The sequence below is a fragment of the Ascaphus truei genome, chromosome 1, assembly GCF_040206685.1.
Source record: "Ascaphus truei isolate aAscTru1 chromosome 1, aAscTru1.hap1, whole genome shotgun sequence".
Lineage (NCBI taxonomy): Eukaryota > Metazoa > Chordata > Amphibia > Anura > Ascaphidae > Ascaphus > Ascaphus truei.
The window spans coordinates 129,070,525-129,096,798 of record NC_134483.1 but is presented as its reverse complement, the minus strand read 5'-3'; the positions used below and the strand labels follow the sequence as shown (position 1 = coordinate 129,096,798).

The 26,274-nt window shown below is 39.5% G+C and overlaps 1 protein-coding gene across 2 annotated transcripts in view; it reads left to right on the top strand.

The window, feature by feature from the left end:
* ACER2 (alkaline ceramidase 2) overlaps positions 1-24,859 on the top strand; it is a 32,068-nt gene extending 7,209 nt beyond the window's left edge. For both annotated transcript variants that reach the window (XM_075594700.1, XM_075594693.1), the window contains 5 exons: positions 9,775-9,889; positions 11,049-11,190; positions 15,253-15,390; positions 22,287-22,424; positions 22,798-24,859. In XM_075594700.1, the coding sequence (XP_075450815.1) occupies positions 9,775-9,889; positions 11,049-11,190; positions 15,253-15,390; positions 22,287-22,424; positions 22,798-22,984 (720 nt within the window). In that variant the 3' untranslated portion in view covers positions 22,985-24,859. The remainder of the gene's footprint in view (positions 1-9,774; positions 9,890-11,048; positions 11,191-15,252; positions 15,391-22,286; positions 22,425-22,797) is intronic.
* The last annotated feature ends 1,415 nt before the right edge of the window (positions 24,860-26,274 follow it).

The window sequence follows — 26,274 nt, the reverse complement described above, 5'->3', positions numbered from 1 at the left end:
GGAGGAGGATCATGGGAGAGGAGCAGGGCGGTGGCAGAGGCTCCTCCATTCCACACCGCCACCATCTCCTCCTCTGGTGGAGGATCACGGGAGAGGAGCAGGGCCGTGGCATAGGCTCCTCCTCCATCCCACACGTCTCCTCCTCTGGAGGAGGTTTGAGGGGGGGAGGAGGATCACGGGAGGAGGAGGATCATGGGAGAGGAGCAGGGCGGTGGCAGAGGCACCTCCTCCATCCCACACCACCACCGTCTCCTACTCTGGAGGAGGATCGCGGGAGGAGGAGCAGGGCGGTGGCAGAGGCTCCTCCATCCCACAACGCCACCGTCTCCGCCTCTGGAGGAGGATCGCGGAAGGATGAGGATCGCGGGAGAGGAGCAGGGCGGTGGCAGAGGATGGTGACGGGAGAAGAGGACGACTGCCAGAGCGGCGCTGGGTGCAGCAAAGGAGTTCGGCGGCTGAGGAGGACGGCCATGGAGGAGCGCACCTTAGCAGCAGCAGACACTGGAAGTCAGTAAAGGCTTCCGGGTCGGACCGCTGGGATATGCTCCTCCCCAGCTGTCCAACTCCTCTGCTGCCCCCTGCACCGCTCTGGCAGCCATCCTCTTCTCCCACCGCCATTCGCTGCCACCGCCCTGCTCCGCTCACGAGATCCTCCGCGTGCGCCCCCCGCCCCCCTCAGTTTGTGCACCGATGGGTTAATAGAAGATAACGGTATAATATATAAATGTCACCAACTGCAAAACTGGGTAAAATATTTCAGCTCTATCCACAGAATCCACTCTGCAGGGCTCAATGACAATTTTTTATTTAAATGGGCAAGCCCTCCTACTGTAAGACAAAAGTGAGCTAATCCCTGTGGCATGTTTAAGGGGTGTTGTTTGGGTAATTGATACCTGTTTATTACCCAAATCTGACACTGTAGAAGTATTTTACATGTATTTTTTAAAGTTAGACTTGGGATGGGTTTGATCTCCTCTGGCCCCTCCCTGTTGTGTGATGTCACTGTGTGATTGGCTCTCTGATAAGGACATGGTGGGGAAAAGGATAAAGAATACACTTTATTGCCACTTCTCCATTCAGAGGTCCTTAAGAAATCCAATTGGCTGCTAGGTGGGATACCTTTAATTAACCTGGTGCTTTTGTGCAGTTGAACAATCAGATTTTTACTGAGCCGCTAAAGTTTGATGATATCTGTTTCACGTTCAGTAGTTTATATGCAACTTAAAGCAGCAATCCCGCCAAAATGTTGAATGTATGTTTTTACATGATATCCTTCCCGAGCTGGTATTGTTCAATAGGAAGGCGCAACCAATTGCGTTGCTGCTCACCTTTGGCCCGAGGAACCTGCAGCCATATTGATTTCCATGTGGGAGAGGAAAACATTGTTAGCAAAAACTGTATCTCGGGAACAGGGGGAACCCTGGAGCTGAAGATATCAGGGTTACCTTATACGAAAAAACAAAAATAAAAAAAATCAATATACCCCAAGAGCAGGGTAAGTGAAACAAGTGTTGTCAGGTAAGTTAGCAAATTGCTAACGATTGTTATAATTAATAAGTATACTTGCAGTTAACCCATTTATTGCCGGACAGCCCTGCAACCCACCTAAAGTAATTTGTTCTGTTCTGGAGACTATCTCCAGAAGGACATCAATCAATTAGAGATTGTGCCAAGAAGGGCTACTAAAATGGTGGATGGTCTGGTCTACATCATAAAATGGGAGAGTAAAGGACCTGAATATGTACAGCATGGAGGAGAGAAGGGAGGGGTAATGAAACTTTCAAATATAAAGGGTTTAAACAAAGTACAGGAGAGAAGCATATTTCAATGTAAGATAAGTGCTAGAACAAGAGGTAATGTGCTGAAACTGGAGTGTGAGGGGAAGCAGGAAGAAATACTTCAACCAAAAGGGTGAGAGGGGTTTGTAGAATAGCCTTCCAACAGAGGGGGTGCAGGTTTACCAGTAAAGTAACTGTTTTGCCTATTTGTAGCGCGTGAAAATGAATATGCTTTGTATTTCTTCACAAATCAGCTACTGTACTTCTCTTTGTCTGGGCGACTAATGATGGCACCATAATTACTTTGCAAACAAAGAACAGAGCTTGGCGGACTGACAAACAGTTTTATTACCAAAAGACATTAATTAGATGATGTTTGTAAAAATGTTCCAAGCATTTGTTTACCAAGAAAATGATTACATCTTAAAATATGATTAAAAAAACAAAAAAACACAATTCTAACTATTTTTCAAAGTGTCTCAGTCAGCTATGTGCAATGTACTAAGCATGTCACTGTCCTCTGGTCAGTTTATTAATAGCCAAGACAACTCCTTTAATAGCATAGCAGCATTTGAGAATGTAAATCATTAGGTGGGACAGCGTTTGCATTGCAACAATTAAAGTACAGTATGAGTCAGCTGTGACAGGAAACTGTGACAGGCTTATAGTAGGTTAATAACTATTTACAATGGCAGCAGCAAGGATGTGATCATCAGCAGTTTAGCTCATTCTCTGCAGAGAAAGTATGGTCACTGGTACAGAACATGGTGTGCAGGTTATAGTGCTATTGTCATTTTGTTCCTGGTCCCCTACGTAACCTATGATCACAAGAAGTGATTTTGGACCTTATTGTTTGACCACAGTACATGTGAAAAAAGTCAGTCAAGAATTAGACAAGCATGTTCAAGTGAAGCACCATAAATACCAGCTGAATTATATTCTATAATATGTTTGCAGTGTTTGAAGTTTGATGACAATTCCAGCCGTATTATGTATGAATGATCTATCATCTGGGATTGGGAAGACACAAAATGTAATCTTATTATTAGTTGCTCCTATTATGTAATTATTACTACTTACTATTATTCAATGACATATTTATTTATGTCTAAGTGGCCAATAGTTTTCACAAATGGGGGAGGGGGTCAGTGACAATAATATACAGTAGTATAATAAACTCATTTTACCAAGTTTGCACATATATGGAGTTATTTAGTAAAGTCACCCGGCTGCCTTTATTGAGCTTTCTACCTGTGCTCCCCGTTGAAAAAAATCAGGCCACAACATACAGATGTAGCAAGAGGTACTGGTTTCAGCACCGGGGCATGCTGCGGGAACATAACTACCCCGGTGCCGGAGGATTAGCACTGAGGGGCGTCTGATCCGGAAGCATGGACCCCGCAGCGACGTCGCGGTGGCGTTATCTGTAGAGCAGCTAAGTTTTTTCAGTTACGGCTTCAGAGACAGTATAGTAAGTTTTGCTACATCTGTAATGCTAGTTTTGTCTCCTAGATCAGTGGTGCTCAACTCCAGTCCTGAAGACTGCCCCCCCCCCTCCCTCACCCTCCCCAACAACTTTTTTTTAATCAAAATGTTCTGAAATATTACCTGGAACTTGTCTAATTACCAGCGAAATTCCATGTTTGGTAGCGATGTTGGCAAGTGACCAGAAAATGGAAAACAAACATTGGCACTAAAGATAAAGAGAAAAACTGGCTTTATGACATTATTCATTCATCAGCGAAATACATGGCTGGCATTAGGTTATCAACAGGTAATTCATCTGCACATTGGCAGTAAATAACACAGAACATACACACATTAATATGTTGTTATTATCTTATTGTATCTAATTATAAACATCCTGACACATCACAGATACAGTGTATAATCTCTCTCTGTGATGTGTCAGGATGTTTATAAATAGATAAAATAACGATAATAACACACTATATATATATATATATATATATATATATATATATAAAACAAGAAAACAATATGAAGTAGCACCGCTAAATATCCAGTTAATTATAAATATTAGTAGGAGAGACAATAGCTAATTGTATAGGCTTGAAGGGGCAGCTAGATAGGGCTAATACACTATGATAGAACTTTTAAAAATTACAAATAGCAATGCAATCTCCTGACAAAAAACCCTAAAGGAAAAAAATATAAAAAATATAAAAAATGTATTTATTAATAAAAAATATATAGAAAAAATTGTCAAAAGATAAAAATATATAATAAAAAACCTTCAATACATAAAGTCCTGTTCCAGTGGAAATGTCCTTGGTTTCTTGCAGCCCGTTTCAAAGGGATCACCAGTCCCTAGTGATATCTGGAAAAAAAGAACAAGAAAGAAACAGGCGCACACCTAGTGCATTACCACAATAAAAATGTATTGGATGAACATAAAATCTAACAAATGGCCACTCACAAGAATACAGCAAATAAAAGCGTGTATGAGATAGGCTCTCATGTGCCTTGCAGCTCAGTCACCAGCGTCCGTCCGCAATCAGTGGCGTCGTCACGTGGATCAGCTTCGTGAACCGGAACCGGAAGAGGGGTCTTTCACCTTCAGTGCTTCATCACATTGGTCCCTCCGGGAAACAGGCACCTCAGATGTACAAATGTATAAGGTAGCAAGCCGGGAGATCAGCACACGGGAGCCAAAAGTTCTCAGTCAACCTGCATCAGTGTTTGTGGGCAAATGGCGGCCGGACTCTAGCCACGCCCTACGCGTTTCGTCATCAAATGACGACTTCTTCAGGGGATACCCTTCAAGCATATGTCCTTAGTATTTATAGGGAGGTGAACAGCAAGTAGCCAATAAAGGATTAATGAATTAAAGCAATCAATTAAATCAATTACACATGTATATATGTACACTTAGAACAAGTATAAGCAAATTCTAAATATTCTGAGGACCCCATCGATGTCCAAGGAGTGATATGCAAACTATAAATTGAAACAACATAACTGATGTTATAAATGTGTTTGATATTACTGATGTTGTGAATATAATTAGTGAGTGGAATATAACAGGCTAAATCAATAGACAAACAGCACTATAAGGTACATAGTAATTGAGTATAGGGATTGATTACATTCAGACATTCTAGAGAGTATATTTGAAATGGACTATTTAAATCACAATGTACAGGCATACCCCGGTTTAAGGACACTCACTTTAAGTACACTCGCGAGTAAATACATCTCGCTCAATAGGCAAACGGCAGCTCACGCATGCGCCAGTCAGCACGTCCTGAACAGCAATACCGGCTCCCTACCTGCACCGAAGCTGTGCGCAAGCGGGGAGACTATAGAGCCTGTTACAAATGCGTTATTTACATCAGTTATGCACGTATATGACGATTGCAGTACAGCACGTGCATCGATAAGTGGGAAAAAGGTAGTGCTTCACTTTAAGTACATTTTCGCTTTACATACATGCTCCGGTCCCATTGCGTACGTTAATGTGGGGTATGCCTGTATAGAACAAATGACATGTATAATAAGGTCAGATCTATTGCACTTGATTATTAGTGACATCTCAACTAGGGAGATCACGAATGAATGAAACATAGTATATGGACAGCTATATAAATTAGCAATAAACATTTTCATTTGAACCAATGACACCCAATAAAATGGCAAATAATTACCTGATATGTTACCAGGATATTGACCCATTGTTGGAATGTCAGTAGGGAGTCAGAGGAGGTAAAAAAGATGGATCCAAAAGCAAGGACAGACAAAACGGGAGCGACGGTATTGTGCAAATTAAATATGAGTGCTGTGTTCTATTAAATATAAAGATGGATTATGTGTTGCGTGCATCATTGTGAATAATGTGTATAATGCATAATAAAGTGTATGTGAATAATGTGAATAATGAAATAATGAAGAATTTTTAAAAATTGTATATACTAAAAATTATAATAAAAATTAAATAAATAAAATAAAATAAAATAAATGAAATAAAGAAAGAAAAAATATATATATATATAATATGAAAGGGAGGATAATGAATTGATTAAAATAAATTGAATAAAATAAAATAAAAATAAAAATGAAAATAAAATTAAAATGAAAATAAAAATAAAAGGATTAAAGATAAAAATATAATGAAAACAAATTAGAATATTGACCATTTGTGGAGATGAATCGTAACAGACACGAAAGCTGACTGACCCCTTGAATGAAAAAGTAGGACCACAATGACCAGACAGAAGACCATAGCCCAGAGGGAATGCTAAGCATTCAAACCAGACCTCTGGAGAACACCCATTGGAGGTGTTCAAACTATGGTACTAATGTCAATATGGTCATTGTGTCCCTTGGGATAAGTTGTATCCAAAATGTACATCCAATATGTTTCTCGGGTACATAGCTTCTGAAAGCGATCACCTCCCATATACGAGGGGGGGATGAACTCAATACCCATGACAGAAAGGGATTTGGGATCTTTGTTGTGACTAGTACAAAAGTGACGGGAGAGGCTGTGTGTTTGACACCCATTGATAATATTCCGCCGGTGCTCTAAGAACCGTGTACTAAGGGCTCTAGATGTACGGCCTATATATTGTGTGCCACATTCACATGAAATAAGGTACACAACGTATTCTGTTAAACAATTTATATGGTCTTTTATTTCATATGATGTACCATTTGAATGTGATGTAAACTTGTTAGATTTTGTCAAATGTTTACAGGTTAAACACCGGCCTCTTCCACAGCTAACATTTCCCTCCCTTAGAGCCATATTCTGATTAGTAATCTTCTTGGTTTTGAGTTTACTTGGTGCCAGTATTGTTTTGATACTCCTCGCCTTTCTGAATACAGTTGGAGCATATTCTGGTACTAGGTGACCAATAACAGGATCATTGCGTATAATTTTCCAATGACAATTTAAGATATTTCTAATTTGGTGAGCAGATTGATTAAATTGTGTAATGAATTTTGGTGCATTATTTGATTTGTATACCTTTTTTCTGCTTATACACAATGATTCAGATTTATTTTTTGATTTTTCCAAAAGTGTCTCTCTTTTAATAAGACCTGCATCCTGAAAAGCTTTGTTAACAACAGAGGCATCATAACCCTTTTCCAAAAACTTCTTTGATAGATCTTTCCCTTGTGATGCAAAATCAGAGTCCTCTGAGCAGTTGCGCCTAATTCTGTAGAACTGGCTTTTAGGCACGTTATTTAGCCACTTTCTATAGTGGTTACTACCATAATGTAAATAGCTATTGGCTGACACTGATTTGAAGTGTGTTCTTGTTTGAATCTGATTTTCTGTGCCAATGAATAATTCTAAATCTAGAAAGACAATGGTGCTAGGGTGTACAGTATGTGTAAATTTAAGGCCCATCTCATTAGTATTAAAGGATGACAGAATCTCCTCCAGGATATCCCTATCACCATCCCAAATGAAAATAATATCATCTATGAAACGGCCATAGTATACCAGACCACCCCTCAGACTAGCATTCTCCCAAACATGGGTTCTCTCCCACAGACCCATGTAGAGATTAGCATGTTTGGGAGAATGCTAGTCTGAGGGGTACCCTATGTACCCTATGTACCCGAGAAACATATTGGATGTACATTTTGGATACAACTTATCCCAAGGGACACAATGACCATATTGACATTAGTACCATAGTTTGAACACCTCCAATGGGTGTTCTCCAGAGGTCTGGTTTGAATGCTTAGCATTCCCTCTGGGCTATGGTCTTCTGTCTGGTCATTGTGGTCCTACTTTTTCATTCAAGGGGTCAGTCAGCTTTCGTGTCTGTTACGATTCATCTCCACAAATGGTCAATATTCTAATTTGTTTTCATTATATTTTTATCTTTAATCCTTTTATTTTTATTTTTATTTTCATTTTAATTTTATTTTCATTTTTATTTTTATTTTTATTTTATTTTATTCAATTTATTTTAATCAATTCATTATCCTCCCTTTCATATTATATATATATATATTTTTTCTTTCTTTATTTCATTTATTTTATTTTATTTATTTAATTTTTATTATAATTTTTAGTATATACAATTTTTATAAATTCTTCATTATTTCATTATTCACATTATTCACATACACTTTATTATGCATTATACACATTATTCACAATGATGCACACAACACATAATCCATCTTTATATTTAATAGAACACAGCACTCATATTTAATTTGCACAATACCGTCGCTCCCGTTTTGTCTGTCCTTGCTTTTGGATCCATCTTTTTTACCTCCTCTGACTCCCTACTGACATTCCAACAATGGGTCAATATCCTGGTAACATATCAGGTAATTATTTGCCATTTTATTGGGTGTCATTGGTTCAAATGAAAATGTTTATTGCTAATTTATATAGCTGTCCATATACTATGTTTCATTCATTCGTGATCTCCCTAGTTGAGATGTCACTAATAATCAAGTGCAATAGATCTGACCTTATTATACATGTCATTTGTTCTATACATTGTGATTTAAATAGTCCATTTCAAATATACTCTCTAGAATATCTGAATGTAATCAATCCCTATACTCAATTACTATGTACCTTATAGTGCTGTTTGTCTATTGATTTAGCCTGTTATATTCCACTCACTAATTATATTCACAACATCAGTAATATCAAACACATTTATAACATCAGTTATGTTGTTTCAATTTATAGTTTGCATATCACTCCTTGGACATCGATGGGGTCCTCAGAATATTTAGAATTTGCTTATACTTGTTCTAAGTGTACATATATACATGTGTAATTGATTTAATTGATTGCTTTAATTCATTAATCCTTTATTGGATACTTGCTGCTCACCTCCCTATAAATACTAAGGACATATGCTTGAAGGGTATCCCCTGAAGAAGTCATCATTTGATGACGAAACGCGTAGGGCGTGGCTAGAGTCCGGCCGCCATTTGCCCACAAACACTGATGCAGGTTGACTGAGAACTTTTGGCTCCCGTGTGCTGATCTCCCGGCTTGCTACCTTATACATTTGTACATCTGAGGTGCCTGTTTCCCGGAGGGACCAATGTGATGGAGCACTGAAGGTGAAAGACCCCTCTTCCGGTTCCGGTTCACGAAGCTGATCCACGTGACGACGCCACTGATTGCGGACGGACGCTGGTGACTGAGCTGCAAGGCACATGAGAGCCTATCTCATACACGCTTTTATTTGCTGTATTCTTGTGAGTGGCCATTTGTTAGATTTTATGTTCATCCAATACATTTTTATTGTGGTAATGCACTAGGTGTGCGCCTGTTTCTTTCTTGTTCTTTTTTTCCATATATATATATATATATATATATATATATATATATATATATATATATATATATATATATATATACACACACACACAAGCACACAACCTGCAAATACACAAAAGAGGTGTATTGTCTTTTATTTGCACGTTCCTGTGAATGTGTCACCCTCTCTTTTCTATACATTGAACCCAGGTGAGATTTTCCAGTTCCATGTGTGTTCTCTCTCAATCACTATATACTGTATATATTGTATATGCTAATCTATAAATATAAATACACATATAATTAAGATCCTATTGAAGAAAATAAATCTGTACACATGTTATTTGTGATACTTTTTTTTTTTTTTTAGAAACGAAGCTAATTATTCACAAGCTTTCGGGAGCATATACTGTAGCTGTTGTTGTGGCTATAAATGTGGTATTGTTTGGCATACAGTAGGTAAAGTTAAACAGCTATCTACTGTGACTCACAAAGAGGAGTGATTAACGTTTTAAGTTAAAAGTCATGTACAGTACAGTCTTTCCACACGTGTTTCAGTTGCAAAAGGGTCGTATTTTTTAATTCACATTTTAGTTTCTAGTTTTATTTTGTATAGAATGAATTTCACTAAATATTGACAATAATCGTATTCTCCATATATCATGAATGTGCTGATTTTCTTTTTTTTCTGTTCTCCTTTTTTTTTTTTTTTTTTTATTATAGATCAGCAACATTTTGTTTTTTGTGTTACCTCCCATATGCATGTGCCTATTCCGTCAGTACGCAACTTGCTTCAACAGTGGGATATACTTAATATGGACCCTCCTCGTTGTGGTCGGTAAGTCTAACAATGGGTGTCATTTAAAACATGAACAATAAGGGAAAGAAAAGTGAGTTCCTCCTTGTTTCCTGTACAGTATGTTCTGAAACAGCACACTGACGTCTAGCGTTGAGCTAGATTACTGAAAGTTCCTTTTTGTATACGCAAGTCTGCTGTCACGTTCCTGTTTACATTCTTGATTCTACCTAATATCCCTGCAAAACAATTGTTTTCATTTTGTCAGATTTTAACTTCCTGGCATTGGGGATTTTATTCATTAATCTAACTAACTAACTCGGGTGACATGCCAAAACTCCACACATTATTAATATTATATTTACTACTAATATTAAATTATCCATTCAGAGAGACATAATTATTAGACATCATTTTTTATTGAGGGCGTCTACACCATGGCAGTCTGAATCAGGAAGACGCCTCTCCGATGGATGGTCCCAGTGAAGGTTTCGTAACTTAATAAAAGAGGGACAGAAATTACCTTTGTTAAGGGCCTTATTCTATGTATTCTGAAGCGGAAAACTATGCAGATTTTCAGACTAAAACGTCAGCTTCAGAATATGTAGAATCAGGCCATCTTGGGATAAGGGCAATATCTCAAAGACCAAAGCAATCCTATACCAGGAATTCCTCTGTTTCCGAAAAAGATTTTTACTCTTTCAAAACAAAACAAAAAGTCAGTGTTGAATGCTTTTAAGCATCAATCTGCACTTCTGACCTGGTTTACTGTGAGTGGTGTCTGAAACAGGAGTTATCATAGTAATGAATGGTTGCTTTTCTACAACAGGTAAAACTCTAGTTCCAGAGACAGCTACTGGGCAACTTCCTGCCTGTGAGTAATTTACGAGTGGTGGTCTCATAGGACAAAGTTACTGGCTGGTTCACAGATAACTTCTGATAGGCAACCATTTTAAGATCCTAAAGATGCAGATACATTGAATGTTACTACATCTCCTGAGCAGTGGTGCTCCCAATAGTCATATACTACGGAATGAAAGTTTAAAAAAAAAAAAAAAAAAATTATGTTTACTGCTTTAAGCAAACATAAAATAACACAATTTAGATTGTTTGGATTATGCCCATAGCATACATGGTCGGTACAGTGTAAAATAAAGACAGAACATATGTGGATCTGACATCTTGTCTGTTTTTTTTATAGGAATTGGATCTGTGTACTTTCATGCAACCCTCAGTTTCCTTGGACAGATGCTGGATGAGTTGGCTATCCTTTGGGTCCTGATGTCTGCATTAGCCATGTGGTTTCCCAGAAGGCACCTGCCAAGAGTGTTCCGAAATGACAGGTAACCTTTAACCTGTATTTTAGCACTGCGGTCCCTGTTATAAAGGAAACATCCACGTACCACACTTTTTACCACTATATCCAGATGGTTTTAATGTTAAGATAAAGACCAGATTAAGACATTTCAAATCTAATTGTAGCAGTGATGAAAGGAGTGCACTACATTGTATTATCATGTAACTATATGGCACCAACAGATTATGTAATGCATTCAAAATAGATTAAAATATAGAGGATAATTTCCGGTCACAAATTTCTGCCGTTAAATTGATGTTGTGTCTGCACTTTAAATTAAAACTTTCCAGATTAAAAAAAAAAAAAAAAAAGCTACTTGTCTGATTTATTTTTAAAAAACACCAACCACCAATATTTAACACATGACACCCCTTTATTGACATTAGTTCATTTTGGTTCCAATAGGACTGCTCCTTAATTACTGACCATCCTTTCATGATCTGGAACTAATGTTTTAGCCTCTAATTACAGCTGTCTAGTTGATATCTTCTACTATAACTGTATGATTAGAATGAATGGCATCCCACCTAGCTAATGCTATGGCATAACCAGAATCCTCAGTGTCAATCATCAGTGTATCCATGACAAAATAATCTACATCACATAGAAACTAAAAGACATAACACACCTGGGATGCTTCCAATCCTGTCCAGTTTAGTTGTTTTTAGAAGATAGCTCTTTAAGCCCAGAATGCCTGAGACACCAGTGTACTGTGTCATGCACATGTTGGGGTCTATTTACTAAAAAATCTCCTGGGTAAAGAATTAGAGCAAAGTCGGTGCAAAAACAACTCATAAATGTCAAATAAAAGGAACATTGGAATTTGATTCGTTGACTTAAATTTCTTCGCACAGGGTTTGCTCAATTTTCACACATGGGAGATATAGTAAATAATCCCCTTTGTCCCCAGGGCCATGTGATTGCTCGTGTACAGTAGCTATCCCGTTACTCAGATTCACCCACCGATGTCAGGAATGGAAGAGAAAGCAAGGCTATTTCCATCAAGCCTGTACACATTTTATCCTAGGATAGACTGCACCTTTAAGAAGATAAATATTGACATACAGTAGTGTGCACATGTACATCACCATGCCCCAAATCTTCATACAGTATCTGCAGTTTGAACCCTAGTGGTCAGAGTCACAAAACTTTGTTAAGTGATTTCATGTCAGATTATCCGAAGTTATGCCTCAACGTGTATCTTCAAAGGCCAACAACGTAACGTTAAGTCATGTTTTCAGGCCGGAAAGAGCATTGCATTAATTATAAGTGGCATTAGTGATAATTATAAGCAAGAGAGACGTCCTTCCTAACAGCACATATCAAACAAAGGTCTGCTAAAGTTAACACAGGGATTTAACGTGACGTTAGTTAAGTCTTACCTAAAGGTGGCATTACTAACATCCAGACCCTGAAATATGGGTTTTGCTAGACAGGACCCATATTTCAGAATCTGGATGGGAGTAACGCCAACTGTAGCAATGTTGTGCTAAAGTGACGTTAAAGCAGCAAAACATGCAGCGCTTTGATTTTTTTTTAATATGTATTTTTTATTACTGGTTTGAAGCAGGGGATGTCCGGAGTTGAACTGCGTTCATTTCAGCTCCGGGGGCCCCCTGCTTACAGAAATACTGTGCCGGTATCTCTGTGGTGATAAAGTCCAGGTCACACGGCCATCATGGGATGAAGTCCTGGCTTCCTATTGGCCTGCATGATGAGGGACATTTAAGCCTCCATTTAGTTTGGCACACAAGTTCCCTGGCTGATGAGATACCAGCACCCCTACGGAGAGAAGAATCTCTGGAAGCAGGGGGTTTCCGCAGCTGAAATGAATGCAATTAATCTCCGGAGGCCCCCTGCTTCACTCCTATAATTTAAAAAAATTGCACATTTTAATTGCATAGTGCTACGTTTTGCTGCTTTAAGCCTATACTGATGAGTGAGAACAGCCGTTGTCTTTGCAGATAATAATTCGTTTTGTGGATATGCGTTAACCACAGAGAAAATAACGTCCGTTACTGTTTTAGGTAATGTGATGTTCTAAGCCCTTACTTAATGTAATATTTGCTTGAGGCAAAGAGGCTCGATGAACCTTTCTGAATAATACATTGTTACTAGACAGTGAAAAGAACAATGACAAATACTGTATCATAGAATTCTAAAGATCAGCTACATTTGTCAGCGGAAGCGTATGATCCAATGCCTGTAAAACCATTTTTTAAGGAATAACTATTGTGGTCAGTTAATAGTTCCGGAATTTTTTTTTTTTCAAAATAAATAATTCTCTATAACAGAATTAAAGAAACAACCGAGCCTACAATTTGTTTTGTTAATCTTATGTGAACCAGGCAGGACCTGGTAACTGCAGCATGTGTCACTCCTGTGGTATTTAGGTTGCGGCCATAATTAACCTTGACAACTACTTCTAATGCGTGTCGTAATTGTAGGTGTATTTAATAGGTGTACAAGTTACATAGAGCCATGCCCAACAGTCAGTAATTGTGCAAAAAGAAGTGCTATTCAATGGCGCTTAAATCTATTCTTAGATATTACTTTGACACTAAGAATATCAAGGGATATAACAATTGCTTAAATCGTGCATATATATATATATATATACACACAGCTGTCTCTCACACATACTAATACTCCTTATTTTTCCATCCATATACACCATATACACCAATAGGGACCACATAGTATCCACACACACTTTTAGTTGTGCTACAAACTCTCACATTTCCACACCCACCCACACCATTTATATCCCTCTCACTCCACACACACCTTGTGTAGAGCACTGTTTATACTGTGGGCTCTCCATTCATTTTTATTCACACTGATACACATACACACTCTTTCTTCACTTGCTTTCAGTTACCCTTTGACACCTCTAGCCATAAAACACATCCACACCGGGGGAAGGAGAAGCACAGATAACATTCCAAGAGACACTGTTTTCAAGTTATCCTTGCTTCATTCATTGTAACATCGCCGGAAGAAGAGATCAGTGTATCTCGAAAGCTCGCACAAATAAAAGCATTTCGTTAGCCACAGAACGGTATCATCTATTTATTTTTTGATTATTGAAGCTCGGCTAACACGGTACTGATACCTCTACATAAATATATATATATATATATATATATATATATATATATATATATATGCACGATTTAAGCAATTGTTATATCACTTGATCACTATATATATATATATCAAATAATTAGTTCAAGTGAATAAGTGAAAAAAAAGGGTCTAAATACAGACACATTGTTATGTTGCAGCTTCAACCTTTAGTCTGGATTGCTTTCCCAATCCAATTGTATTTCAGATGTCCAGGTGATCCAGGGAGCGCAGGCACGTGTGAATAAGAAATGTATGCAAATAGTGCAATATGTTTGTGATTTAAATAGAACTTTTCTTAGGTCCAAAGAAATTTGTACTCATAAATTTCTTGCGTGAAAATGTTTATAAAGGTTTCTTTGCCGTAATTATACCCAATGTGTCAGCCAGTATAGACAGCCTATGTAGGAACCTTCATGGGATCATAAAAGAAAATGGGACACAGCGCAGACTGATAAAAACTTTATCCGTAGTATGTAGATAGTAAGGTACAATCACATGGTGTTAAATTCAGTCAAGCATATTGATCATAAGATCAGCTAAAGCGGCTGGCATGGTCTCAGCCCCTGTGCTCGCTCTGCTCACATTCTCCGTCCTTGCGCTTCTGGGTAGAATTCCCGTATGGATGATTCAGAGGCGGGTCCACGGGCAGCCAGGTAGTTCTGCATGCAACCTCCCACTCGTTCGTCTCCACCTACTTAGAGGTTTCATCAGGAGTGTCTTTAGAAGTATAGTGATAGCTATAAATACCCTATCTAGGCATTCTATTGGAGTTGAAGCTCTTTTTGAGCTCCCGCTCAGTGTGTTTGAGCAAGAGCAAACCCGCTCAGGGTTGAGCGCCCTGTCACAGATAATAGTGCTTACTAGAGTATGTGTGTTTCTTTTCTGCATTATTTCATGGATTGTGTTTATTCCACTTTAGGTGGAGGTTTAAAGCAGTTGTTGGTGTACTTTCGGGAATTACCACGGTGTTGGCATTTATTAAACCGTCAATCAACAGCATATCGCTAATGGCCCTGGGCGTACCCTGTACAATACTACTCATCACCGAGCTGAAGAGGTAAGTACTTCCTCGTTAACATTTTATGTTAGCTTAGACTAATCATTAGTGCAGCACCTCACAATGTACATACATGTATTCGAGAGGTACTGGCACAGTTTATCTCTGCCTAAATGTGCCACAATCTTTTACACGTTTAGAAAAAAAAAATGACTTTCCTCAGGATCTTAGGGTTTTGACACCAGTTTCCCAGGTAGAGAGAAAGAAAGAGCGATTAAATTATTTAGAACGAAAACTAAAGCCCGAACACCAGGCCAAGTGCCCATCTCTCGGGGTTGCTCGCCATATCTTTTGTAAGTCAGCAGTTCACGCAATATCCTACATGTGTGTGTGTTTTTTTTTTTTTTTAATAAATCAGGTCTGTACTATGAGAAAATACTTGTAGCATTTAAAAAAAAATGTTTTAAAGACATTTTTTAATATTTCTAATGTAGGAAGCATTTCTAACGTGACAGCCCCTTCCCCTTCTGATAGGCCCCGCCCTTTCCCCTCTTGAGCTCCGCCCTCTCTATAGCAGTGAACCAAGTGAATCTAGTAACTGCCCAGTCAATAATATTCCAGGACTACATTGCCCAAAATGCTGTGCAAGAACTGAATTAAACAACCCAGAGCAAGCAATCGATTACAGGAAAACGGATCGATCTGCAGCTTAGCGAATCCCTTGTCAGTGTGCAGATTGTATTGATGCACATTTTGAATGGGAAAAAATATATATATATTTTTTAAAAACGGCAGATTGGACTACAGCTTTAAATTACTTTAAGTTTGGCAGGTATATTTTTTTAGTTTCCTAATTGTTTCTTAGGATTGTTGTTAACACATTTTAAGCAATTGTCATGCTATATTATGCTATTTTAGCATGTTCCATAAAAATCCAAAATTAAAACCAAAACCAAAGAAATCGAGTCAATAGAAATAGAATCCAAACCAAAACAGGAGTGAAAGTGCCCATCCTCAAAATATATATACAAACAGCATTGTAACTGTTCCTGGCACCTGGGTAAACTACTGTCATGGGACCGGGGCTGATCCCGTGCATGTGGATTAACGCATGGACCCCCACCCCCCATGCAGGCGTGGTTTCTGAGACAGTAAATCTCGTTTATCAGTAAATCTGTACGCCTAGCTTGTCTGTACGCCTAGCTTGTCTGTACGCCTAGCTTGTCTGTACGCCTAGCTTGTCTGTACGCCTAGCTTGTCTGTACGCCTAGCTTGTCTGTACACCTAGCTTGTCTGTACACCTAGCTTGTCTGTACACCTAGCTTGAGCAATTTTACATTGATACAGTATAAAAGGTAATATGTCCTACTTATTGCAAGCATTGTCTTTGTGACTGCAAATTCCCTGAAAAGTGCATGGAATCTGTGCAAATTATGCCTTGCCCCAAAAACAGCCTCATACTGTATTTAGCCGACAAAGGAAACAGCGATAAAAATGCTCACACTCCTTATCTGTGTGAAGTCCTGTATCTTTCGTTTACATATGTGTATTTACATATGGGTAACATAGATCACAAGTTTATGTTCTTGTACGTAGCACAGAGTTGTCTAACTAAGCTATAAGTCAGCGGATTTCAACCTATTTAGAACTTTGAGCCTTATAGGAATATATGATAGTTTTATGAAACATTAGTCTACATATACTGCACTATGTACAGCTACTACCAGTGTCATAGCTAGACATGCATGGGCCCCCGGGCAAAAAAATATTCATGGCCAATTAATATTAATTCTGACTGCAATTTTTTTCTCCCTCCCCCATCCTCTCCCTGATCCTCTCTCATCATCTCTCCCCCTCATCATCATCTTACCCCCTCCTCCTCCTCCTCATCATCTCTCCCCCTCCTCATCTCTCCCCCTACTCATCATCATTTCTCCCCCTCATCCTCCTTCTCATCTTTCCCCCTCCTCCTCATCTCTCTCCCTCCTCCCCCACATCTTTCTCTCCTTCCCCCCAGCATGTCTCTCTCCCGTTCCCCTAGAATGTGTCTCTCTTTCCCCCCCCCCCCCCGATGTCTCTCTCCCCTTTCCCGACCATGTCTCTCCTCCACCAGCATGTCTCTCTCCAATCCCCCAGCATGTCTCTTCCCACCCCCAGCATTACTTTCTCTCCTCCCACCATGTCTTTCTCTTTACACTGTTCATCTCATTCTTTCTCTGTTCTCCCCTCGTGTATTTATCTTATTTCCCCCTCATGGCTTCTTTCCTCCCTCTTCTCTTTTCTCACAACAGCCATTCTCTTAATTTAATCTCCCATGTATTCTCCCCTTTCATCCGCTCATGTCTCTCTCTCTATTCTCCCCCATGTCTCTCTCTCTTTTTCTCCCCCTCATGCCTCTCTTTTGTCCACTCCCCATGATATCCCCATGATATCTGTCTCTGTTTTCTACCCCTCGTGTCTCTCTCTCTTTTCTCCCCTCCACATTATTCTCTCTCTTCTCCCCCTCACGTTTGTCTCTCTTCTCCCTCTCACGTCTCTCTCTCTTTTCTCCCCCTCATGTCTCTCTCTTTTCTCCCCACATGTCTCTCTCTCTTTTTCTCCCCCTCATGACTCTCTTTTGTCCCATTCATGTCTGCATCTTTTTTCTCCCCATGATATCTGTCTCTGTTTTCTACCTCTCATGTCTCTCTCTCTTTTCTCCCCCTCACATTATTCTCTCTCTTCTCCCCCTCACATTTGTCTCTCTCTTCTCCCCCTCACGTCTCTCTCTCTTTTCTCCCCCTCATGTCTCTCTCTTTTCTCCCCACATGTTTGTCTCTCTTTTCTCCCCACATGTTTGTCTTTCTTTTCCCCTCATGTCCTCTCTCTCTATTTTCTCCCACTCATGTCTCTCTCTCTGCTCCCCTTCATGTCGGTCTCTCTTTTTCCCTCATGTCTGTCTCTCTTTTCTCCCCCACATGTATTTCTCTCTCTTTTCTCCCAATCATGTCTCTCTCTTTTCACCCCACATGTTTGTCTCTCTTTTCCCCTCATGTCCTCTCTCTCTATTTTCTCCCACTCATGTCTCTCTCTCTGCTCCCCTTCATGTCGGTCTCTCTTTTTCCCTCATGTCTGTCTCTCTTTTCTCCCCCTCATGTCTTTCTCTCTCTTTTCTCCCAATCATGTCTCTTTTCCCCTCATGTCTCCCTCTTTTCTCCCCTTGTGTCTCTGTCTTTCTCTTTTCTCCCCCTCATGTCTTCCCCTCTCTCCCCTTCATCTCTCTCTTTCTTTTTTCCCACTCATGTCTCTCCCTCTTCTCCCATTCATGTCTGTCTCTCTTTCCCCATTTGTTTCTATCTCTTTTTTCCCCCTTTGTCTCTCACTTTGCTCCCCCTCATGTCTCTCTCTCCCTCTCCCCCCTCTCTCCCCTTCATCTCTCTCTTTCTTTTTTCCCACTCATTTCTCTCCCTCTTCTCCCATTCATGTCTGTCTCTCCCCATTTGTTTCTATCTCTTTTCTCCCCCTTTGTCTCTCACTTTGCTCCCCCTCATGTCTCTCTCTCCCTCTCTCTCCTTGCCCCCTCATCTCTCTCTTTTGTCCCTCTCATGTCTTTCTTTTCCCTCGTATGTATTTCTCTCTTGTACTTTATTTTTTCTGTCTCTTCTTTTCTGTCTTCTTCCCTTTCATGTCTGTTTTTAGCCCTGGGATTTAACCCTTCCCCTCCCGCTCACCTTTCCCAGCATTCTCCTCAGACTGCAGCTCCAGCCCCATGCTGCTTTACTTGAGACCCCACCCCCTGACCCAGGCCCCACCCACCTACGGAAGCTCTGCAGAGGAAAGAATTTCCCCTCTGTCCTTCCTACTGCATCTCAGGGCCCCGCCCCCTGACCCAGGCCCCACCCACCTACGGAAGCTCTGCAGAGGAACGAATTTCCCCTCTGTCCTTCCTACTGCATCTCAGGGCCCCGCCCCCTGACCCAGGCCCCACCCACCTACGGAAGCTCTGCAGAGGAACGAATTTCCCCTCTGTCCTTCCTACTGCATCTCAGGGCCCCGCCCCCTGACCCAGGCCCCACCTACCTGCAGAGGAAGTGCTTTCCCTCTGTGCTTCCTTCCTACTGCATCTCAGGCCCTGCAATGTGCCACCGACAGAGGTGGGGGGCAAGGCGCGGGCTCCCGGGTTTTTCCCAGGCTGCCCGGGCTATATCTACACCCCTGGCTACTACACTGTAGATGTCCTGGTTTATGCAGGACAGCCCTAGTTTTCACAGTTCTATATAGAAGTATAATAGGTCAAAAATAACTGTAGCCAAAAGAAAAACTTGTTAAAGCACCAAATCTATGTTTTCTTTCCAATTAAAGTAACACAGATTACATTTGCCACTCTATCTCTAATACAGTATTTACCCGCATTTTGACTTAAGTACACCTGTTCCTGTTAAGCTGCACGGAAAGTTGGTAACTTTAATACGACGGGGGTGATGTATCAAGGAAAACTTAGGGCAAATTGTGTCATGTACATCTTATGTTTCTTTGCATCAATGTACCATGGTCTTTGCTCCAATCTTTGAATGAATGTGCACTTTAGTCAGTCTCAATAGGTGGAGTTATGAAGGATGTGTCAAACCAAACTTCTATTCACACACTTTACGCTGATACATCACCTCCTATGTGCCTAAAATGTGGCTTATTCTGGTAGAAGGCATTTTTTAAAAAATAAATAAAAACAATAACAAAATGACATAAAATAACATTGAATAACCTTTTTGAATCCTTCAAATTTAAAATATCGGGAAGGGGGAGATATTGTGCTTTTTCCCTAAAACGACTGGAAACAGGTAGAAAGCACTCAGAAGTAAGATGTATGAATGAGAGCACAATACTTTGTTACAAGGTAGCAAAGCTCTAGCATAGACACACCATTTGTAAAGACATTATACAATAGTTATGTTTCAAAAACAAGCAATATTTATCCGGTTTATGAAAACAGATCTCTTATTCTTCAACTGCCGCAGGGAAGTTCAGATGTGTAAATACTGTAATAGTGTCACTTTATTCTCACACCAACACACTTCGACCGCTGAGTAATAACAATGACAGTGCTCACAGGAGACATGTGAGTGTATTGCGGTTGAGTTCTTAATCTTGTTTCTTGGTACCAGTTTCCTTTCTGTCCTGCACTGTGGCTTTTGCTATGTAATGCAGTTTAGCAGTATCGCTCTCCTTATTCTTGTCAACTCATAGCATTGCTGAGAAGTTTCCCAGAAAAGAGCCATCATATCGGAGCCTTCAGTCTGTCCGTTTTATGCAAACCCAGGGATTTCTTTTTGCATAGTACAGTATATTTCATCACTTGTCAAAATCGGTAGTGGTACTGTGCTTGAATGCAGAAAACATAGCAAAGTAAATTATGATCCTTTTTAGATTGTCCACAAATTTGAGTGATAGGAGAATTAGTAGCCAAGTTCCATTAAACTTCAATTGTCATTATTTTATGCTCATGTATACAGCTGTACTGCAGCACGACTCACTGTCCCCAGCGCCGGGGATGGAAGAAGCAAATGTCAGCGGCACCGGAGACGGGGTCTGCTGCAATCGCGCTGCCAGGGGTCCATGTTGAGGGGAACCCACCCCCACGCACCATTAATCCTCCGGTGCCGCAACCATCACGGACGCGTGACCGTATGTGGCAGCGGCACCGGAGACAATAAGTCTAGCTACATACAGGTTTAGAACTTGGCAAACATAGAAGCACAGGCGCTTCAATGCTTCTAGTACTGAGGGGGTTAACATTTACTGAATGTTATTCTATTCTGAAAGTTCTAGTGTTCTTACAGTGAGTCTGACATTTACATTATTATGAGCTACAGTAGAACGCTGGATAAAGGATTTTGGGGGACTAAAGAATGTTTGACTAGCACGTGAGGTCTCTGCTCAAAATGTGTTTTTAAGGTTGTAAAAAATGAAAGCTGTTTTCATACTGTATGAAATTCTCATAGGAATTAATCATTTTAATATTTACTGATTAAACATGTAATTTCTCTGTGGAGAAATCAAATTAGATTTTTGTGCCTATCAGGGGTTTTGGTGAGGTACTGTAAATCAAATACTCCGAAACAGATGTTCAGGCTGCATTTGGCCAAAATCCACATTGATGCTTAGGAGCATATAGGATTCCACCCAGAGTCTCATTTTGTAAGGGTTACAAATAGTAGCCAAAAAGGAGCCAAATAGTGCGTATGCAAAGTATTTTCATTTAATTGGTTAGATGTCGATTTGTTGCTTTCAAAGCTTGCTCAGGCTTTATTTTTACGTCAGCTTTATGTATATCCCTTGTAAATCAACTTTTGAAGAATACATTTCATTTCTCATTGACCTGCCTCTAATGATTTACTCTACAATCCTTACATGGGTGTATAATAATTGTGTGCCACTGAGAAAAAGCAGATGGACAGAGTTGTACAACCCAATCATACACACAAGATCACGCAGACTATTGGCTAGTAAATGAGTGATCCTTGACAAGGTGTCCCCAGGTCTTTTGAAGGTAGCCTGGGGATATGAGTCTCTTTTAAATCACGATGGCTCCAATACACTCAGCCTGCAGCTCTGTAGTTTGCAGCCAAAAGCCGATGAGTCAGATAGAACTGCAAGCTGAGCGCATTGGAACCATCCCAGTGATCTCTGGATTTTTAACGTGGATATAGTACTACTAATACTTCATCTGGATATGGCAAAAAAAAGAACAGGGCATGCTCACCATTCCCCCTCTCTTAGATTCAGGAGGTTGTAGGTATTAGTTGCATGTACTGGTTCCTTAGGTAACTACTGTATCACTTATTTGGGTCTCTTTTGAATCAGACAATAAATAATGTGAAGGAAATGTAATATTGTTTTTTTAATCCAGACCATGACCAACAATTTTAAGACCAGCGCATCCAAAATGACTCTTCCCTCCCTCCCCCCTGCTATTTCAGATGTGACAACATGCGAGTGTACAAGCTAGGCTTGCTTTCAGGGTTTTGGTGGACATTAGCTGTAGTCTGCTGGATCAGTGACAAAGCCTTCTGTGAAATATGGTCGCGTTTCAACTTCCCTTACCTTCACTGTGTATGGTAAGTAGTGTGCTACATTATGCAAAGTAGAACGGGGGGGGGGGGAGGTATTTAACCCCATTCACCGCTTCGCTGTCCGAGGTATTGCTTAGCAGCCTCCTCTGCAACAAAGGGGTTAATAGGGTAGTTCAATACAGTATCGTAAAACAAAATCAATGCTGCTACTATAATAAGTATTACTGTTACTGCTATGACGACCAGTGCTACTAATAGCATTCCTACAATAGTAGCCGTTTCATTGATCAACGACAATTCCATTAATAGAGAAGAGATTTATATGAATGGACCTGGGCTCTTCTCCAGCACAGGGAAGAAAATGTCACAAATAGAGCCTAAAAGAGAATAAGGAGCTGACTTATCTTTTCACTTGCAGGCACATTCTCATCTGCCTGGCTGCTTATCTCGGCTGCGTCTGCTTTGCCTACTTTGATGCTGCATCTGAAATCCCTGAACAGGGCCCCGTCATCAAGTTCTGGCCCAGTGAAAAGTGGGCTTTCATTGGGGTGCCTTATGTCTCCCTGCTCTTCGCACACAAGAAGTCACCCCTGAAAATGACATGAACCCCAGCAAAGGTTTTTTGTATACTAATATATCTCCGGACATTTGTATAAATAAGCATGGTTGATGCTATCATAAATGCCCATTGTTTAAAGTTAGTAGCGGCTATCAAATCCTTTTAGTTGCCGTATTCAAAAACCTAATTAGCTTTGCATTTACTGCAGTACTGCCATTTTATTCAGACAAAATTAGTTATTTTCTATTTATTTAGAAATGATGTATTTATATACAGGTATACACCTTAACGTGTATATATTGTACCAGACAATCTCTTTCCAGATCAGCCTCTCCTGCTATCCCTACTTACGTGAAAGTGTATAATGTAATAGAATTGTATGTATTTATATTTTATAAGTTTGACATGGTTTGCGGACAATGGAATGGAATCTCAAAGTCCAAGTCAATAAGGTCTAATGCTCTGAGATGCTGTACTTGTTGGAGACATCTCCTGTGCGTTCTTCACTGTGTGGTTACCGTTTTATCTCAGGCCTCTTTCTGCTAAGGCATATAGTTCTGTAACTGATATCCTAAAACTGGTTTTTATAATGGGAGAATGACATTGATTGAAAAAGCTGTCGTGCTATTCCATGCTACACGTACCATGGAAAATGATTTAAGGCAAGTATTGAATACAGTAGAAACATAGCTGATTCGATATACGTCCTAGCAAGTAATTCTCTGACCTACATGCGGGCCATTATCCACTGAACCCGGCTACTTCTTTGAAGACACCCCAGCAAAAGGAAATAAACAATTTCTTGCAAGTCCATCAGATTCTCAAACATTTTTTCCAAGCTGCCTTGTGAGGTAAGAGACAATTTCAGACTATAATGAAACGCCGAGGATGAAACAAGGCGTCTTCCACAAAAGATGGCCAATTACATTCGTACAAAGTCGACTGACAACAAAGAGTATCGATTAAGCTTTGCACATCTTTTATTCAGCATTTGCTCACTCAGGGTTTTACATACCGTCGGAAAAGCAACATGCAAATGGAGTATTGTTACATTAATGATAGGATTCCTGATGCACCGTAACATTGGATTTGCCTGATATAATACGGCAATACATTTTCATCAGTCCCAGCCAGAGTGAATATCAGTGGATAGAACACACTTTTTAGCTGCTTATTTCTTACTAACAGTATTACTTTATGTTGGGCTGTTGAGTCATATTTTTCCTTCAAAGTGCTGCATGCACAGCCAGCACAATATAAACATAAACACAATAAGTCTTCTACAAGAGACATTTTCAATTCAGCCATAGACAGTAGTTCTGTAGTAGACATAACCGTTTTCAGCTTGATCATATTTCTTGACATTTTCCAACAGTGTTTTAGTGAAATGCTGATAATAATTCTTTATGGACTGATTAAAGTTATCTACAGTATTTACTTCATCTTTGAAATCATTGTAACTTTTTTTCCCACCCATTTACTTGAATGGGCTGTAAGGGTTTTTTCTAAGCCCGGGAAGGTGTCTTATGGAATAGCTTAGTACTGTATATAAAGACCTACCTGTTTCCTGTTTAAGAAACATAATGCTTGTAAACGTGTGGTGGACAAACTGTAAAGCTGAGTTTTAAATGACTTAAAAGTACTTACAGTACAGGCTTGGGAAAAATGTGGTGGTGTCAAATACATAAATGATATATATTAAATATATAATTATGGAAATATTTTTGTACAATGTGAATATCGGATGAATCAAATGTGTGAATCAAATGTAAAATGTTAACTCCGGAAATTACTATATGTACAGTTTGTAAAGATGACAATTCTGTCATTGTTATGTTTGATCCTGTGCTGAAAAAAAAACAATAAAAATGTATTATAAAAAAAAGTACTTACAGTTCTTAGGGTTGCTCATCATATATGTCAGTCTAATAAAATGTACCACAGCCTACTAAATATAGTGAATACCTATTCTTTGTGGGAACCAGAATGATAGCTAGAACGTTTCATTGCCCACAGAAGCATTTTAACATCTACTACATTAAAATATACTTTTCTAATTCTTGCATAAATTCTGCTTAGGTTTTTTTTTTAATACTATTGCCATTTACTTATAGTATGTAGTAAAATACTGTGTCATTTTAATCATCTTTGACTTGTTAGAGTGTTTCACATAATCATCCTTTTGAGAAAACACAAGCATTATTGAAAAAACAAAGATATTCTTTACCTGCTGTTCTCACTGATATACTCTAGCACTGTGTTTTTCAACATGGATTCCTTGGGTTCCCTGCAATTTGCAGGTCATTTGAAAAATGTACCAAATACAGAAGAATTTACAATGCATCTGATCTCAGACACACTATTAGAGATGGTTGGAGTTCCTTACAATGCATCTGATCTCAGACGCGCTATTAGAGAGTGTTGGGGTTCATTACTATGCATCTGATCTCAGACGTGCTATTAGGGAGGGTTGGGGGTCTTTACAGTGCATCTGATCTCAGACGCGCTATTAGAGAGGGTTGGGGTTCCTTACAATGCATCTGATCTCAGACGCGCAATTAGAGAGGGTCGGGGTTCCTTACAATGCATCTGATCTCAGACACGCTATTAGAGAGGGTTGGGGTTCCTTACAATGCATCTGATCTCAGACATGGTATTTGAGAGGGTTGGGGTTCCATAGAATTTCAAAATATAATTATAGGGTTCCTTAACCAAAAAAAGGTTGAACACTGTTTCTTTATCACTTTATCATCACAAAATGTAATGTCTTTTTTTCTGTTCAGTTTCTGAAATTAGAGATGTGTTAAAAAAAAATCAGTTTCAGATCTCGGTGGACAGATTTGACCAGAATTGAATTATTGACGAAATAAATTGCGCACAGAAAGGGTGGAGAGGGAGGGGGTAATCCCTGCTCAGCTCAGCTCTGGATTAACAATTAGAGGGGTGCTACCTGGGAAGAATAGCTATTATACATACAGTACGGAGGAGAAAGAATCCCCGATGATGCACTCATCCTCTACTAAATGAAAATAAATACATTTGATTAAACTACAGTATGTTGTGGGTCAAAACAGACAGCCACTAGCAGCATCAAGAAGTCTACAATACCACACTTGCCTCTACTGAGGCCTATTTTTCAGTGTGTTGCCATTCTGTGTGTGTGTATATGTGTATATATATATGTATGTATATGCCTCAGCCCACGAAAAAAATGTGGCACTGAATGCAGACGAAAGCTCATTATTTTAATTGTAGAAGCAGTTCAGCTGAGGCTAAGAAAGATCTGACCTTTACTCATCACTGTAAGAGGACATGTGCAGAAGTACGCAATGGAGA